This window comes from Salmo salar, chromosome ssa17 (assembly GCF_905237065.1).
Source record: "Salmo salar chromosome ssa17, Ssal_v3.1, whole genome shotgun sequence".
NCBI lineage: Eukaryota > Metazoa > Chordata > Actinopteri > Salmoniformes > Salmonidae > Salmo > Salmo salar.
Window position 1 is genome coordinate 24273501 of NC_059458.1, and position 19642 is coordinate 24293142.

General features: G+C 46.1%; 1 protein-coding gene across 21 annotated transcripts in view; it reads right to left on the reverse strand.

The window, feature by feature from the left end:
- Positions 1-19642, reverse strand: part of LOC106575599 (tensin) — a 182448-nt gene that overhangs the window by 107533 nt on the left and 55273 nt on the right. Inside the window, exon 1 of one of the 21 annotated variants that reach the window (XM_045699123.1) lies at positions 16310-16588. The exons of the other annotated variants lie outside the window; for them this stretch is intronic. Coding sequence (XP_045555079.1) covers positions 16310-16390 — 81 coding nt within the window. The 5' untranslated portion in view covers positions 16391-16588. Of the gene's footprint in view, positions 1-16309; positions 16589-19642 lie in introns of those variants that run through there. 21 annotated transcript variants of the gene reach the window in all.

The window sequence follows — 19642 nt, forward strand, 5'->3', positions numbered from 1 at the left end:
GGAGTATGGGTGAGGGTCAGAGGGGGACACAGGGGTGAGGTTTGGGGGGAGTATGGATGAGAGTCAGAGGGGAACACAGGGGTGAGGTTTGGGGGGATAGTAGAACTATAAAGGGAAGAAGATGGTTAAAGTTTGGGAGAGGAAGAAAGGCAGTCTGTCCAGGACCACACTCCATTTCCTCTCTTCCCGGGGATAGGAATGCAACCCTTCCCTCTCTCTCTCTCTCTCTCTCTCTTTATCTCTCTCTCTCTCTCTCCCTCTACATGAGAAGATCGCCTGCTTTTCATTTGACATGGAAATGCACCTAAGGTATTCAACTCACTGAGCATCTAGCATCCCAGTCTTCAGTCGTGACTGGTCAAAGGTCAAACTGTTGTGGAACAAAGAGAGTATTAGAGATTGAATAGATTTCTATTCAGACCATAATGGGTTAAAGGGATCTTTCACCACCTACAAAGTACTGATTTAACCCTTGGCTGAGGGGTCAGGGAAGTGGGGAGAGAGGTAGTCAGATTTGGGTCAATGGCCTTGTCTGCGTCTAAAATGGCACCCTGTTCCCTATGTAGTGTACTACTTTTGAGCAGAGCCTATGGTCAAAAGTACTGCACTACATAGGGAATAGGGTTGAATGGTAGGAACCCGGTTGCCGAGATTTACCAGGGTTTACGGCCCAAAACCACTCCCTTTTCCCGGGATAAATAACTACAAGAAACCAGTAAATTCTAATAAATGATTTCTATGAAGAGAGCATGACGTGAAATGGAACTGTTAAATGATATGCGATGTCTAAATGGGGCTTCTCTACGGCCTCTGCATGATGAATCAACGCTCAGGGTGGGGACAGACAGCCCATCTGAGTAGGGAGCACAGTTCACAATGCATGTAGACCTACTGTATCATCTCATCTAGTGACATTTGCTGCAACATAGCCTATGCTACGCTAATATAAAGACCGAATGCGTGTCTAATTTACCCATCTCCATCCGACTTTCAGGTGTCACCTTGTTTTTTCATTGTAAAGATATTTTTTTCATTGCAGCAGCAGAGTTTTAAAACAGCCTGTCACTCGAATATCGTTGCTTTAAATCAGTACACGCGAGAGCTCTCTGTCTTTCTCTCTCTCTGCATCAACTTGAACATTCAAATTGCAGCCAAAATAGATCATCCTGTTCTAGATTGATATATATTGATGTCCTAGCCTACCTCTTTCAAGCAATACATTCAATGCAGTATTAGCCTTACATTTAGCTAATTAATGATGGGTTATGGGTAATAAGCTTCTAACTTATTGCCTCTGTCTCTTGCACAATAAGCAAGCACCTGCGCTCCGCTGGCCTCTCCTTATAAAAACACTTGAGAGTCCCATGCAGGAAAAGCTACATTAGAACAGCTTGCTGGACATCATGTTTTTAGCATTTCTTACACCAACAGACTAATCGAAGAGGGACGCGAGCTCTTTTTTTTGCTGAATGTTAAATACAGCAGCCAATAGAACACCTGGGTAGTTTGAAAGAAGAGCGAATCAATCAATCTTGGTGAAGAGAAGGGAAAGACCTTCTGCATCTAATTCTGGTCCAGTATTACGCGAGGATGTCATTAGAATGATGAAGACGAGGACAAATAAAGGTATTTCATTTAACTGTTGGAGGCGAGGAAGGAATGAAGCAACTACAGAGAAAGAGGAGGAAGGCTAATTACATCAGGGGAAGTATTATGAAAGGTGTATATAAGTCTGCCTGCTAATCATACAATTAGGCCCTATTATATTTCTAAATTATAATCAAATTCTCCAGCCTACACTTGTAACTTTGTTAGCCGCATGTGCTGTACCAGAGTCGTATATTCTCTCCCTGTTTTATCATGGTTTGAACGATGTGTATAATTCCAGTCCAAATATACAGTATAATACAATACAATACAGTAAGACAGTTCACACTCAGAAAGATGAGCCTGCTGGAGCTAGTTTCATTTATTTACCCAAGAGAGCATATAGCCGGCTACATCTATGGGCTTTTATGTCTTTCTGTGGTGAGTAATGTTCAGTAGTCTATGTGATATATTTATTGGAAAACGGCACAATCATTTGGGCTTTTTTGGGCTTGTGCTCATTAAATATTGTTAATGTAGGGCTCAGAAAATGTATTTAATATATGGCTCAAAGTGATATATTCTCAGGATGGAACATTTGTAAAAATGTGTTTTAGGCTCAATGCTAACCCATTACTAGTCCTATCTACAGTACAATACACTCATAGAAAAAAGGCTTCAGAAATGGTTATTTGGCTGTCCCTATAGGAGAACCATTTTTTTGTTACAGGTAGAACCCTTTGTGTTCCATTTAGAACCCTCTGTGGAAAGGGTTCTACATGGAACTCAAAAGGGTTCTACCTGGAGCTAAAATGGTTCTACCTCATCTCCTATGGGGATAGCCGAATAATGCTTTTAGGTTCTAGATAGCAATTGTTTTTTGTATGGTACAGTTAGGGTTGCAAAAATACGGTAAATTTCCGATTTTCCAGAAAACCTGGTTGAAAGATTACCGTGGAATCAGGAGGGAATAAGCAGAAAATCCAGGAATCCTCCAAATGTGATTTTTGGAAAATGTGGGCATTATAACCCTAGGTATATTCCACCCCTGGGTGAAATTAATTTAGCTCAGGGGAACAATAATCTTCAACAGTAAACACGGTTGAAGATTGAATCTGCATCAACTGATTCCCTGAAGGTATAGCACATTAATTGAAGAACTAGCAACAATCAAAGCTGCCACACTTTGCAATTGCTTAACCCAGATTCTGAAACTGCATTAAAAGACATTAACAAGGAATTTGATTGAGGGGGAGTAGCGGCAATTGAGGAAGAATGGCAGAAGGGGAGAATGGCAGAAGGGGAGAATGGCAGAAGGGGAGAATGACAGAAGGGGAGAACGACAGAAGGGGAGGATGGCTGAAGGGAGAGAATGGCAGAAGGGGAGAATGGCTGAAGGGGAGAATGGCAGAAGGGGAGAATGGCAGAAGGGGAGAACGGCAGAAGGGGAGAACGGCAGAAGGGGGAAACGGCAGAAGGGGAGAACGGCAGAAGGGGAGAACGGCAGAAGGGGAGAATCGGCAGAAGGGGAGAACGGCAGAAGGGGAGAACGGCTGAAGGGGGAAACGGCAGAAGGGGAGAATGGCAGAAGGGGAGAATGACAGAAGGGGAGAACGGCAGAAGGGGAGAATCGGCAGAAGGGGAGAACGGCAGAAGGGGAGAATGGCAGAAGGGGAGAATGACAGAAGGGGATAACGACAGAAGGGGAGGATGGCAGAAGGGGAGAATGGCAGAAGGGAAGAATGGCTGAAGGGGTAAACGGCAGAAGGGGAGAATGGCAGAAGGGGAGAATGGCAGAAGGGGAGAATGACTGAAGCGGAGAATGGCAGAAGGGGAGAATGACAGAAGGGGAGAACGACAGAAGGGGAGAATGACAGAAGGGGAGAATGAAAGAAGGGGAGAATGGCAGAAGCGGGACTTGCACCAGCAACCTTGTGGACTACCGTCTGAGCCATAAAAGTCCAGAACTTATGACAGAGGCTGGAGTATGACCATATACAGAGAGGTTACAATCTGTGTCCCAGACATGATTTCAAACAGGGGGGGGGCTGAGATACAAAGCAGCAAAGACCACCGTACAACACCTGCTTTCAATTTCCAGCAAATTGGAATTCTGTTAGGAACAATGGACGCCTTTGTGAGCCAAAGTGTGCGTGTGTATGTGTGTATGTGCGTGTGTGCGTTTGCGTGCGTGTGTTACATGTGTTTATACTGATGTGATCAATGCATGGTCTTCTCAACCAGCCGGGTTGCCAGCGAATAAAGTGAGGAGGATGATGAAGATGTGTGTGTATGTGCATAAACACATGTGTATATTCATGTGTACAGTATACGACTGGCAACGCAGAGCAGAGCAGGCACGTTGCCAGGTTGGGCCGGTATCATGAGCTAGCATCAGACACTGTCAGCAGACAAAGACAGATAATTAACAAGAGAGGAGCAGGAGGAGGGGGGATGTGATCAATGGTGGAGACACACACACACACACACACACACACACACACACACACACACATGTACACACACACACAACATGTACACACACACACACACACACACACACACACACACACACACACACAGACACATACTTGCAATACACACACACACACACACACACACACACATTCACAGAGATCAATGGACAGAGAAAACTGTAAAACTGTAGTGATTATTATCATTAGCCTGCATCTAAGCTACTTATGATGCCATGCAGTCAATGATAGTCAATGATAGTCAACGATGTGGAGCAAGGGCCAACACAACAAGATGAAACTGTAGATATACTGTACTGTACTGGCACGCATGGCGGAATGACAGAACATGTTTGTGTGCACACACACAACATGAACACACACCCACACCAAGCCCCCGGCCCACTCCCACCCCCACCCTGGTGTCTAAAGCTGCAAGCCCATTATGAGGGCTAGAGCTATGGCTTTGAAAGACTGATTGTTACCAGGCCTGGCTTGGTGACTCTCCTGCTGTTGTCTCCTCTAGTCCACCACACCCTCCGTTATGGTCTCTCTCTCTCTCCTCTCCTCTCCTCCACCTCTACCAAACCCTCACCTGCTGTTCTCTCCTCTAGTCCACCACACCCTCCGTTATGGTCTCTCTCTCTCTCCTCTCCTCCACCTCTACCAAACCCTCACCTGCTGTTCTCTCCTCTAGTCCACCACACCCTCCGTTATGGTCTCTCTCTCTCTCCTCTCCTCTCCTCTCCTCCACCTCTACCAAACCCTCACCTGCTGTTCTCTCCTCTAGTCCACCACACCCTCTGTTATGGTCTCTCTCTCCTCTCCTCCCCTCCACCTCTACCAAACCCTCACCTGCTGTTCTCTCCTCTAGTCCACCACACCCTCCGTTATGGTCTCTCTCTCCCTCCTCCCCTCCACCTCTACCAAACCCTTGCCTGCTGTTCTCTCCACTAGTCCACCACACCCTCCGTTATGGGTTCTCTCTCAAATCAAATCAAATTTTATTTGTCACATGCACCATTTCATTTCATTATTCATTTCAAGGACATTTCATCATCAAAAAAGGTAAATTAAACAGGAGTTGTTCAATTTGATAAACTCTTTGGTTAGTGTCAGTTGATCTCAAAAATTATTTAAAAATATGAAATTATACTTTATGAAATGATGAAATGTTGACTTTATCGTAAAAAGCTAGCTTACGAGCCCTTCCTAACAATACAGTTTAAAAATAAAATAAAGTAGTTACACAAGAGGAATAAAATAAAATACACAAGAACGGAGGAATGTGGAGCTATATACAGGAAGTACCAGTACCAGATCAATGTGGAGCTATATACAGGAAGTACCTGTACCAGATCAATGTGGAGCTATATACAGGAATTACCAGTACCAGATCAATGTGGAGCTATATACAGGAATTACCAGTACCAGATCAATGTGGAGCTATATACAGGAAGTACCTGTACCAGATCAATGTGGAGCTATATACAGGGAGTACCAGTACCAGATCAATGTGGAGCTATTGACAGGAATTACCAGTACCAGATCAATGTGGAGCTATATACAGGGAGTACCAGTACCAGATCAATGTGGCGCTATATACAGGAAGTACCAGTACCAGATCAATGTGGAGCTATATACAGGGAGTACCAGTACCAGATCAATGTACAGGTTTGAGATTTTTGAGGTAGATACAGTGAATTCGTAAATTATTCAGACCCCTTTACTTTCCACATTTTGTTACATTATAGCCTTATTCGAAAATGGATTTCAAAATATATTATTCCCATCAATCTATACAAAATACCCCATAATGACAAAGCAAAAACTACTTTTTGGAGAACGAAAAGCAAATGTATTAAAAACAAAAAACGGAAATATTACATTTACATAAGTATTCAGACCCTTTACTCAGAACTTTATTGAAGCACCTTTGTGTAACTGATGTGAAATGGCTAGTTAGTTAGCGGTGGTGCGCGCTAAAAGCGTTTCAATCGGGTGACGTCACTCGCTCTGAGACCTGAAGTAGTTGTTCCCCTTGCTCTGCAAGGGCCGCGGCCTTTGTGGCGCGATGGGTAACGATGCTTCGTGGGTGTCAGTTGTTGATGTGTGCAGAGGGTCCATAGTTCAAGCCCAGGTTGGGGTGAGGAGAGGGACACTGTTACATTTGGCAGCGATTACAGCCTTGTGTCTTCTTGGGTATGACACTACAAGCTTGGCACACCTGTATTTGTGGAGTTTCTCCCATTCTTCTCTGCAGATATTCTCAAACTCTGTAAGGTTGGATGGGGAACGTCACAGCACAGCTATTTTCAGGTCTCTCCAGAGATGTTAGATCGGATACACGTCCAGGCTCTGGCTGGGCCACTCAAGGACATTTAGAGACTTGTCCTGAAGCCACTCCTGCGCTGTCTTGGCTGTGTGCTTACTGTAGCGTTGTTGTCCTGTTGGAAGGTGAACCTTCGCCCCAGTCTGAGGTTCTGAGCACTCTGGAGCAGGTTTTCATCAAGGATCTCTCTGTCCTTTACACCATTCATCTTTCCCTCAATCCTGACTAGTCTCCCAGTCCCTGCCACTGAAAAACATTCCCACAGCATGATGATGACACCACCATGCTTCACCGTAGGGATGGTGCCGGGTTTCCTCCAGACGTGATGCTTGGGTATCATCAGACCAGAGACTCTGGTTTCTTATGGTCTGAGAGTCTTTAGGTGACTTTTGGCAATCTCCAAGTGGGCTGTCATGTGCCTTTTACTGAGGAATGGCTTCTGTCTGGCCACTCTACCATAAATGTTCTCCCATCTCCACAGAGGAACTCTGGAGCTCTGTCAGAGTGACCATCGGGTTCTTGATCACCTCTCTGACCAATGCCCTTCTCCCCCAATTGCTCAGTTTGGCCGGGGAGTCTTGGTGGTTCCAAACTTCTTCTATTTAAGAATGATGTGTTCTTGGGGACCTTCAATGCTGCAGAAATGTTTTGTATCCTTCCCAAAATCTGTGCCTCAATACAATCCTGTCTCGGAACTCTACGGACAATTCCTTCGACCTCATGGTTTGCTTTATGCTCTGACATGCACTGTCAACTGTGGGACCTTATATAGACAGGTGTGTGCCTTTCCAAATCATGTCCACAGTTCACAGTGCATATCAGAGCAAAAACCAAGCCATGACATTGAAAGATTTGTCGGTAGAGCTCCGAGACAGGATTGTGTCGAGGCACAGATCTGGGCAAGGGTACCAAAACATTTCTGCAGCATTGAAGGTCCCCAAGAACACAGTGGCCTCCATCATTCTTAAATGGAAGAAGTTAGAACCACCAAGACTCTTCCTAGAGCTGTCCGCCTGGCCAAACTGAGCAATCGAGGGAGAAGGGCCTTGGTCAAAGGTTACCAAGAACCCGATGGTCACTCTGACAGAGCTCCAGAGTTCATCTGTGTAGATGGGAGAACCTTCTAGAAGGACAACCATCTCTGCAGCACTCCACGAATCAGGCCAGACGGAAGCCACTCCTCAGTAAAATGCACATAACAGCCCGCTTGGAGTTTACCAAAAGGCACTTAAAGACTCTCAGACCATGAGAAACAAGATTCTCTGGTCTGATGAAACCAAGATTGAACACTTAGGCCTGAATGCCAAGCGTCACGTCTGGAGGAAACATGGCACCATCCCTATGGTGAAGCATGGTGGTGGCAGCATCATGCTGTGGGGATGTTTTTCAGCGGCAGGGACTGAGAGACTAGGCATGATCGAGGGAAAGATGAACGGAGCAAAGTACAGAGAGATCCTTGATGAAAACCTGCTCCAGAGCGGTCAAGACTTCAGACTGGGGCGAAGGTTTACTTTCCAATAGGACAACGACCCTAAGCACACAGCCAAGATAACGCAGGAATGGCTTTGGGACAAGTCTCTGAATGTCCTTGAGTGGCCCAGCCAGATCCCGGACTTAAACCTCTGGAAAGACCTGAAAATAGCTGTGCAGCGATGCTCCCCATCCAACTTGACAGATCTTGAGAGGATCTGCAGAGAAGAATGGGAGAAACTCCACAAATACAGGTGTGCCAGGCTTATAGCGTCATACCCAAGAAGACTCGAGGCTGTAATCGCCGCCAAAGGTTCTTCAACAAAGTACTGAGTAAAGGATCTGAATACTTATGTAAATGTGATATTTCAAAACGTTTTTTATATAATTAGCAAACATTTCTAAAAATGTGTTTTTGCTTTGTCATTATGAATGTGTGTGGGTTTTGTGTGAGAGTGTCAATGTTGTGTGTGTGAGTGAGTGTGTATATGGTTTGTATATATAGTCTAGTGAGTGTGTATATGGTTTGTATATATAGTCTAGTGAGTGTGTATATATAGTCTAGTGAGTGTGTATATGGTTTGTATATATAGTCTAGTGAGTGTGTATATGTTTTGAATATATAGTCTAGTGAGTGTGTATACGGTTTGTATATATAGTCTAGTGAGTGTGTATATGGTTTGAATATATAGTCTAGTGAGTGTGTATATGGTTTGTATATATAGTCTACTGAGTGTGTATATGGTTTGTATATATAGTCTAGTGAGTGTGTATATGGTTTGTATATATAGTCTAGTGAGTGTGTATATGGTTTGTATATATAGTCTAGTGAGTGTGTATATATAGTCTAGTGAGTGTGTATATGGTTTGTATATATAGTCTAGTGAGTGTGTATATGGTTTGTATATATAGTCTAGTGAGTGTGTATATATAGTCTAGTGAGTGTGTATATGGTTTGTATATATAGGCTAGTGAGTGTGTATATGGTTTGCATATATAGTCTAGTGAGTGTGTATTGGGTCAGTGCAAGATAGAGTCCATGCAGATAAACTCAGGACCCTATCTTTCAAAGATAATTTGTAAAAATCCAAATAACTTCACAGATCTTCATTGTAAAGAGTTTAAACACTGTTTCTCATGCGTGTTCAATGAACCATAAACAATTAATGAACATGCACCTGTGGAACGGTCGTTAAGACACTAACAATTAAGGTCACAGTTATGAAAACTTAAGACACTAAAGAGGCCTTTCTACTGACTCTGAAAAACACCAAAAGAAAGATGCCCAGGGTCCTTGCTCATCTGCGTGAACGTGCCTTAGGCATGCTGCAAGGAGGCATGAGGACTGCAGATGTGGCCAGGGCAATAAATTGCAATGTCCATGCTGTGAGACGCCTAAGACAGTGCTACAGGGAGACAGGACGGACAGCTGATCGTCCTCGCAGTGGCAGACCACGTGTACAACACCTGCACAGGATCGGTACATCAGAACATTACACCTGTGGAACAGGAACAGGATGGCAACAACAACTGCCCATTACACCAGGAAGGCACAATCCCTCCATTAATGCTCAGACTGTCCGCAATAGGCTGAGAGAGGCAGAACTGAGGGCTTGTAGGCCTGATGTAAGGCAGGTCCTCACCAGACATCACCGGCAACAACGTCGCCTATGGGCACAAACCCACCGTCGCTGGACCAGACAGGATTGGCAGAAATTGTTCTTCTCTGACGAGTCGCGGTTTTGTCTCACCAGGGGTGATGGTCGGATTCGCGTTTATCGTCGAAGGAGTGAGCTTTACACCGAGGCCTGTACTCTGGAGCGGAATCGTTTTGGAGGTGGAGGGTCCGTCATGGTCTGGGGCAGTGTGTCACAGCATCATCGGACTGCGCTTGTTGTCATTTTAGGCAATCTCAACACTGTGCATTACAGGGAAGACATCCTCCTCCCTCATGTGGTACCCTTCCTCCAGGCTCCTCCTGACATGACCCTCCAGCATGACAATGCCACCAGCCATACTGCTCGTTCTGTGCGTGATTTCCTGCAAGACAGGAATGTCAGTGTTCTGCCATGGCCAGCGAAGAGCCCGGATCTCAATCCCATTGAGCACGTATGGGACCTGTTGGATCGGAGGGTGAGGGCTAGAGCCATTCCCCCCAGAAATGTCTGGGAACTTGCAGGTGCCATGGTGGAAGAGTGGGTTAACATCTCAAAGCAAGAACTGGCAAATCTGGTGCAGTCCATGAGGACGAGATGCACTGCAGTACTTAATGCAGCTGGTGGCCACACCAGATACTGACTGTTACTTTAGATTTTGACCCCTGCTTTGTTCAAGGACACATTATTCCATTTCTGTTAGTCACATGTCTGTGGAACTTGTTCAGTTGATGTCTCAGTTGTTGAATCTTGTTATGTTCATACAAATATTTACACATGTTAAGTTTGCTGAAAATAAACGCAGTTGACAGTGAGAGGCCGTTTCTTTTTTTGCTGTTTAGTTTGAGTACTATTAATTGACTATTTAGCAGTATTGCTATTTAGCAGTCTTATGGCTTGGGGTAGAAGCTGTCTCGGAGTCTGTTGGTCCAAGAGCCGATGCTCCGGTACCGTTTGCCGGACGGTAGCAGAGAACATGGCTTGGGTGCCTGGAGTCTTTGGCAATTTTTCGGGCCTTCCTCTGACACCGTCTGATATAGAGGTCCTGGATTGGAGGGAGCTCAGCACCAGTGATGTAGTGGGCTGTCCGCAACATCCTCTGTAGTGCTTTGCAGTCAAGGGCGGTGCATTTGCCATACCAAGCAGTGATGCAGCCAGTCAAGATGCTCTCGATGGTGCAGTTGTAGAAATTTTTGAGGATCTCTCCTCTAGTCCACCACACCCTCCATTGTGGGCTCTCTCTCTCCCTCCTCCCCTCCACCTCTACCAAACCCTCGCCTGCTGTTCTCTCCTCAAGTCCACCACACCCTCCGTTATGGTCTCTCCCTCTCTTTCTCTCTCTCTCCCTCTCCTCCACCTCTACTAAACCCACACAGTCCAGAGGCCTACCTCATACTAACTTAAAGAAAGGGATGGACACTCTTACTAAAAGGTCACCCAAGCCACATATACTAAAAACAAGACACACACATACAGGCCAAGGTAACACACCCATATTCGCCAGAAAAAACACAGACTTGGAAAGTAGAGACGTCATTTTGAAAAACCACTACAGCCCACACACAGCAGAAGGGATGGGAGAGAGGGAGAGAGGGAACTTGAAAGGAGCAGGGGAGTTGAGAGAGGAAGATGACGAACAACATGAGAGAGGGGAAAGAGTGAGTGGGCATGAAAAGGAGAGCGAGAAAGAGAGAGATATGGACACAGGAGTGTGACTGAAGAAAACAAGCTAAAAATTAGAATGAGAGAAAAGGAAAACGGAAGAAAGAGGAGACTATAGAGCAAGCATTAAATGGATGTATATATTGGAGCTCCAGGGATGTGGTGGTAGAGGGGTCCTGAGAGCAACTCTGTGCCCAGTGAGGCGTGCTGAAAGTTGAGACGCTGTCAGCCGGGGCCTGGGGAGGCTGGGAGAGGAGTCCATTCTGAGAGCATCACCACCTGGGCACATCAACACAGCTTTAAGTTTAGTGAGAGTGATGGCTGCATTCTCCAAGGACTGCCTCAGTCACACACACACACACACACACACACACACACACACACACACACACACACACACACACTGCCACTGCTACTGTCCCTTTCTGTCTTTCTCCGTGCTCCATATTCTAACTTCAGTCCACACAGAAGTGGCTCCCGACAACATGCAGTCTCTGTCCCTGTGTGATAAAACTACAGGCCCAATGAAAGGGAAAGGGGAAAGGGGGATACCTAGTCAGTTGTCCAACTGAATGTATTCAACTGAAATGTGTCTCCGCATTTAACCCAACCCCTCTGAATTAGAGTCACACTAAATGTCATCGTCTTCATCGTTGTCGTCATCTTCATCATCATCATCATCATCATCATCATGGTCATTTTCGTCATCATCATCATCATTATCATCATGATCACTGTTGTCGTCTTCATCATCATCATCATCGTCTTCATCATCATCACCCCTCACTGATTATTAACAGAAACAGATCTGCACCAATACAGTACAACAGTGTTGGATAGATGCTAAAGCTATGAGCTCGGAGTCTCTATCCCTGCTGAGCTAAGCTAGAGAACAGTAGCTTATTTACCTATGGCCTCGGTCTGGGCCTGAGAGGGCAGACAGACAGCTTCATTACAGCAAGTATCTCATCACTCCACACTGTCTAATCATCAGCCCTGCTAGACCCTGAGAGGCACACACACACACACAGACAGGGAGAGGACACACACACACACACACACTAATCAGACAGGGAGAGGACACACACACACACACCCTCTGGCTGTCCAGTGTCCACTAGTGCAGAGTCGTCTTGGCAAATAGTCATGCATACGAACACAGACATGCACACACACACACACACACACACACACACACACACACACACACACACACACACACACACACACACACACACACACACACACACACACACACACACACACACACACACACACGGAAACAGTCTCCTTCAAATCAAAGAACGATAGATTATTAGTCCCAAAGGATATTGTTCCGTCAATAAGGGACTCTGTTGGACAACTTCAGACATTAGCTATATGAATCAATACAGCATCTTACCTTACAATATCTCATCTCGTTACGGAGTCTCTGCACGCTTAGAAAAAACGCTGCTAACTTGAACCAAAAGGGGTTCTTCGGCTGTCCCCATAGGAGAACCCTTAGAAGAACCCAATTTGGTTCCAGGTAGAACTCTTTTAGGTTCCATGTGGAACCCTTCCCACAGAGGGTTCTACATGGAACCCAAAAGAGTTCTACCTGGAACCAAAAAGGGTTCTCCTATGGGACAGCCGCATAATCCCTTTGGAATCCTTTTTTCTAATAGTGTGTCTCTCTGAAACATTCTATTGTAGGATAAACATTTTGTCTTAACTTCCTCTGTTGTTAGGGAGGTTGGTTTGAAGTGAACATCTGGAAGGTAGTAGCACCTGAATCGATCAAAATACCATATTCTAGCATGTTATGATTACAGCTTTGCATGTGCTTAGCAGAACAGTGTTCCTCGGAGAGCTTTACAGCACATCGGAGATGTACTTAGCGTTCGGCTAATGCCGGTTGCTATTTGTGGCAGATTCCGTTAGCATGTGGTCAAATCCAACGTTCCCCCGTCTCCGCGGAGAGAGCCCCCATGCATTATTAACGGTGTGTATTTAAAGAACATTCTTAGAACCCAGGCTTGGTTCTAGGACGTCATCCTCCATACCAACCACAGTTTTTTCTCTCTTTGGCCTTTTTCTCCTCCTCCTCAGGCTCTCATGCCGCGTCACGTCTTACTCTGCACGATGAACAGCTGTGCTCTTCTCTCTCCTTTTATTCCCCCCTTTTTTCCATATCCCTCCTTCCCTCTCCTCTCCCGCCATGCCTGTCTGTCTCTCAGACAACATAATACCTTCCTCTCAGCTACACACACACACTGTGTATTTTCAGTCCAAACAGGGGCAGTGGTTGCTGTTACAGGAAAAGTCATTTTATGCTTCAATGATATATACTGTATGTCCATTATAGCTATAACATAATAGATCAGGTATATACTGAACACATTAACACATACAGGATATCCATTATAGCTATAACAGAATAGATCAGGTATATATTGAACACATTAACACATACAGGATATCCATTATAGCTATAACAGAATAAATCAGGTATATATTGAATATTAACACATACAGGATATCCAGTATATCTATAACAGAATAGATCAGGTATATATTGAATATTAACACATACAGGATATCCATTATAGCTTTAACAGAATAGATCAGGTATATATTGAACATTAACACATACAGGATATCCATTATAGCTATAACAGAATAGATTAGGTATATATTGAACACATTAAAACATACAGGATATCCATACAGGCTGCATCATTACCTACTGTATCTTCTATATCATTTTAGATTGAACAACCTTCCAACCTGGCACCCTGGAATACAGCTCTGGAGCTCATATATAAGGTGCATCCCAAATAGCACCATATTGCCTATATAGTGCACTACATTTGAGAAGTAGTACACTATAAAGGGAATAAGGTGCCATTTGGGATGTAGCCATAGTCTCCATACAGCCACAGTCAGGTGGTAAGCAGTGGAATGGGCAGGGGACAGGGGCTAGGGGCTAGGGACAGGAGGCAGGGGACAGGGGCTAGGACCTAGGCTAGGGGCAGGGGAAGGGGACTGGGGCTAGGTGCTAGGGGCAGGGGCTAGGGAAGGGGACTGGGGCTAGGTAAGGGGAAGGGAACAGGGGCTAGGGGCAGGGGGAAGGGGACAGGGGCTAGGGGTAGGGGACAGGGTCTAGGGAAGGTGTAAGGGGACAGGAGCTAGGGAAGGGGGAAGGGGACTGGGGATAGGGGCTAGGGAAGGGGCTAGGGGACAGGGGCTAGGGAAGGTGGAAGGGGACAGGGGCTAGGGCAGTGGACAGGGGCTAGGGGACAGGGGCTAGGGAAGGGGGAAGGGAACTGGGGATAGGGAAGGGGGAAGGGGACAGGGGCTAGGGAAGGGGGAAGGGGACAGGGGCTAGGGAAGGGGACAGGGGCTAGGGAAGGGGGAAGGGGACTGGGGATAGGGGCTAGGGGAGGGGGAAGGGGACAGGGGCTAGGGAAGGGGGAAGGGGACTGGGGATAGGGGCTAGGGAAGGGGGAATGGGACTGGGAGGTTGAGGGGTGTCTCCTTAATGTGATCTCAGTGAGGGTCTAATAGAGAGGAATCCTAATGAAATGAATGAGGGCCCACTACTTGGCGTGTGTGTGTGTGTGTGTGTGTGTGTGTGTGTGTGTGTGTGTGTGTGTGTGTGTGTGTGTGTGTGTGTGTGTGTGTGTGTGTGTGTGTGTATGCCTCACTGTTCAAGTCCTGATGTTCTGTGGAAGTCCCTGTTCCTCACTCACACACACACTGGCAGTCCTAGATGAAGGGCAGTCCTAGATGAAGGGCAGTCCTAGATGAAGGGCAGTCCTAGATGAAGGGCAGTCCTAGATAAAGGGCAGTCCTAGATAAAGGGCAGTCCTAGATGAAGGGCAGTCCTAGATGAAGGGCAGTCCTAGATAAAGGGCAGTCCTAGATAAAGGGCAGTCCTAGATAAAGGGCAGTCCTAGATGAAGGGCAGTCCTAGATGAAGGGCAGTCCTAGATGAAGGGCAGTCCTAGATAAAGGGCAGTCCTAGATAAAGGGCAGTCCTAGATGAAGGGTAGCAGGTAGCCTAGTGGTTAGAGCGTTGGGCTAGTAACCTAATGGTTGCTAGTTTGAATCCCTGGGCCAACTAGGTGAAATCTGTCGATTTGCTTTTGAGCAAGGCACTTAACCCTAATTGCGCCACAGCCGTCAATAATGGCTGAGTCCTGGCTGTAACCCCACTCTCAGGGGGAGTGGGATGTGCCAAAAAAATAACAAATTCACACTTGTACATGTGTGAAACAGGACCAAAATAAAAAAAATTTAAAGGAAGGCACAGCAGAAGATAAAATTACGCAGGACAACCCAGAAATATCTGTAGGCCTTGCCAGCATCCAGCATGGACAGACACTGTTTAAAGGCAGCGAACACAGATGCAAACCACCACTAACCCAAACCCTAACCACCACTAACCCAAACCCTAACCACCACTAACCCTAACCCTAACCCTAACCACCACTAACCCAAACCCTAACCACCACTAACCCTAACCCTAACCACCACTAACCCAAACCCTAACCCTAACCACCACTAACCCAAACCCTAACCACCACTAACGCTAACCACCACTAACCCAAACCCTAACCACCACTAACCCTAACCCTAACCCTAACCACCACTAACCCAAACCCTAACCCTGACCACCACTAACCCAAACCACCACTAACCCTAACCCAAACCCTGACCACCACTAACCCAAACCCTAACCCAAACCCTAACCACCACTAACCCTAACCCTAACCCTAACCACCACATGGCAGAACATCAACTACACCAGCAGAGAGAGTAGGATTCAAGTCTGCTGTTACTGAAGATACAGTGCTGTGAAGCACGGCTTCTCCCATGCAGGAGTAAGTCACAGAATATGGGAGATTTGTGTGGTAATCCATATTAAGAAAAATATACAAATATTTCTAAAATATATCACCTCACAAAGGGAGAAGGAATACAGGATAAAATAAAAATCATCAAATACTTTTTATCTCATAATTGATTGTGATTTTGGGATTGGCCCCCAAAAAGATTGCAGGTCTCACCCAGACCCCTCTCACCCCTCATCTCTCATCCTCGCCCAGACCCCTCATCCATACCGCTAAGCCTTTAGTGCTTACCCAGAACATGCAGGACAGGCAGACCCATGTCCGTGCTCCTCCGGACAAAACCGACGGCACACACAGAGAGATAGAGGGCATCCTGGAAAAATCACACTTCCACTGGACTCAACACAGAATTCCAGAGTATTCCCAAGTAGAATTCCCAACGACTCCAGATTGGATTGTGTGACACCATTCCGTGCCAGGCAGCAGACAGGCAGAGAGAGAGAACGGCTGCTGTTACTACTGCTGCTATTCTCACTCTGATACTTTCAGTCAGGCAGTCTCCTTCACCCTTCTGCTTCTTAACTCTCTCTCTCTTTTGCACTCTCTTTACTTCACTCTCCGTTTTTCTTTTTTTCACTCACTCTCTCTCTCTCTCTCTCTCTCCACTCTCCTCTCTCTCTCTCGCTCAGTCTCTTGGTCCCTCTCTCTCCACGCCTCCTCTCTCTCTCCCTCAGTCTCTTTGTGTCTCTCTCTCCTTCTCTCTCTCTCCACTCTCTCCTTCTCTCTCTCTCTCAGTCTCTCGGTCCCTCTCTCTCTCCACGCCTCCTCTCTCTCTCCCTCAGTCTCTCTCTGTCTCCCTCTCTCCACTCTCTCCTTCTCTCTCTCTCCACTCTCTCCTTCTCTCTCTCTCCACGCCTCCTCTTTCTTTCCTCTCTCTCTCTCTCTCCACTCTCTCCTTCTCTCTCTCCACTCTCTCCTTCTCTCTCTCCACGCCTCCTCTTTCTTTCCTCTCCCTCTCTCTCCACTCTCTCCTTCTCTCTCTCCACTCTCTCTCCCTCTCTCCACTATCCCTCGTTCCCTCAGAAAGACACTAAGCTCTCAGGAGTAATATGTATAAGGCAACATGACTCACACGAGGGAAGGAGGGAGGGAGGAGGTGTCTGTCTGCCTTTCATTTTCTTCCCCCTCTTCAAATATTCCCTCTTAGCCCCTGCTCCACCTCCCATGCACACCACTCCTTCCCTTCTTTCCATGCTTCACCTCTCTCTCTTTCCCTCCATCTCTTCTCTCCTCCTCCTGCAAGCATGCTCGCTCATGTCTGTGCTAATGTCACTTGAATTTTTTATTTGCTTCCTCTCTTCTCCCTCTCTACTCTCCTTTCCTCTCCTCCTCTCCTCCTCCATTGCCTTACCCCCTCACAGTTTGACAGCATGGGGAGTCACCTCCTGTAATCTTATTCTATGGTCCCTACTCCCTTCTATAAAAGACAAGCGATCAGTACCGTATTGTTACCTCAGGCCTATGCTGCGCTGGTGGAAAAGTACTGATGGTTCAACACCAACACCACTGCTTTGTCCTCTCAGTGAGTCCCACAGACACATCCTGCCTCAGTGCTGGAGGAATCCATGTAGGCTACAATAGAGCTTTTCACACATACCCTCTCCTCGACTTCCTGTTTGCTGTGGTTACCTTCAATCTGATCTAGGATCAGCTCTCCCAAGCCCAGTCGTCACCTGTCTACTATGAGGTAAACAGAGGATCAGCTGTAATGGGTCAGCAGTAAGTGAATGTTCAGAGAGGTAGTGACTGTGTTGACCTGAATGCTCTGACTGTGTGGCAGCATTGACGATGTGACAATGCCGATAGTGGGTCGCCAAGAATGATGAGGCAGAGATATTCCAACTGATGAGTGGAGGTGGCTGCTGCGCACACACACACACACACACACACACACACACACACACACACACACACACACACACACACACACACACACACACACACACACACACACACACACACACACACACAGAATCAGTGCTCCATCAGTGTTGTATCAGCATTATATACACATCACATCAATCAATACACATCACATCAATGCAGCTACCTGATCCCCACAGGGTGCAGGGCCAATTCATTCAGAGCAAACCTTTTTCTGAGTGTTGCTATTGATCCCTGTTGATTTTCATCACTCAGATAGACATCTCCATGACTATGGAGAACCTGACACAGCCAATATATCACAGGAGGCTGGTGAGGGAAGGATAAAGACTGCCATTCCGTTAATGCCGTTCGAGTCATTTAAGATGCCCGTCCTCCCCAATTAAGAAGCCACCAGCCACCTGTGCAGTGTATGAATGAGAGAATGTATGTGAGAGTGGGGTTATGGTAATCTGATCTTAGATCTGTGTTTAAGTGTACCATTACCACTACCAGTCACTACCACTACTACAAAGCTTTGTTTGACCCCCACTATTTCACTATTTTAAGACAAGAAAGCACACACATTATCTTCAGGTAATGTTATTTTCTAGTTATGTCTGTAATGATTAGAACAAGGTAGAAGTTACCCCTCAATACAGTTCTAGGACCAGATTCTACCATAAACCCCAACTAATGACATTAACAAAAAAAATTGGCAATTTCTACCTATTCCTAATGGTTACAGTTAGGAAGTTGTGGTTGGTTAATCTGATCCTGGATCTGGGCTAAGGGGCTACTTCTACTTGGATAACCACTGAGCGCCTGTCTAAAGTCTAGACCATGTTCACAGCAGCCTCTAGTGGAAATGACTTTAAGTTTTCTCCTCATGTTCAGTATCACACTCTATTCAATGTTTTGTTAGATCAATTATTCTCTCTCTCTCTCTCTCTCTCTCTCTCTCTCTCTCTCTCTTCATTTTTCTGGTAATACCACAACAGGAACAGTTCCTCTCCAATCTTCCTCTTCTCCCACTGCTGTTAGACCAAACTACTGTCTACAGACACACTAATGCTGAACTGCTGGCTGTGTGCACTGAGCAGGACCCGTATTCATTAAGCATCTCAGAATAGGAGCGCTGATCTAGGATCAGGTCCCCCCGTCGATATAACAATATTCAGTATGATCTAAAAGGAAGAACTGGGCTCATATCCACAAGCATCTCAGAGTAGGAGCGCTGATCTATGATCTGTCCATATAATCGTATGAATTATGATCTAAAAACTGATCCTAGATCAGTGCTCCTCCTCTGAGAGGCTTTGTGGATACAGGCCCAGGTCTATGTTCCTGTGTTACAGAGTGTTTCTGAAAAGGTTTCTACTGACTCCATTGAAAGACAGAACTGTGGAGTCTCAAGGTTGAAACGTGACTCAAAGCAAAGCCACAATACATTAAATACACTGTCACATTTCCAATTTCCCCTCAGCCTCGTTTACTAACTCATTCTCTTTTAGCTTCTACTCCTCCCACGTTCTGCTGTCCCGCTGATCACTGCAGACACTGGCAGTGGTAGGGTGCGCTACACCCCCCCCCTCCCCCCCACACACACACACAAACACACACACTTTAGCTCTTGCTTGTGAGGGAAAGACTTAGTCCATGTATGTCTCTCTCTCTAGGTGGCTTTGTCCTGGCTCTGTC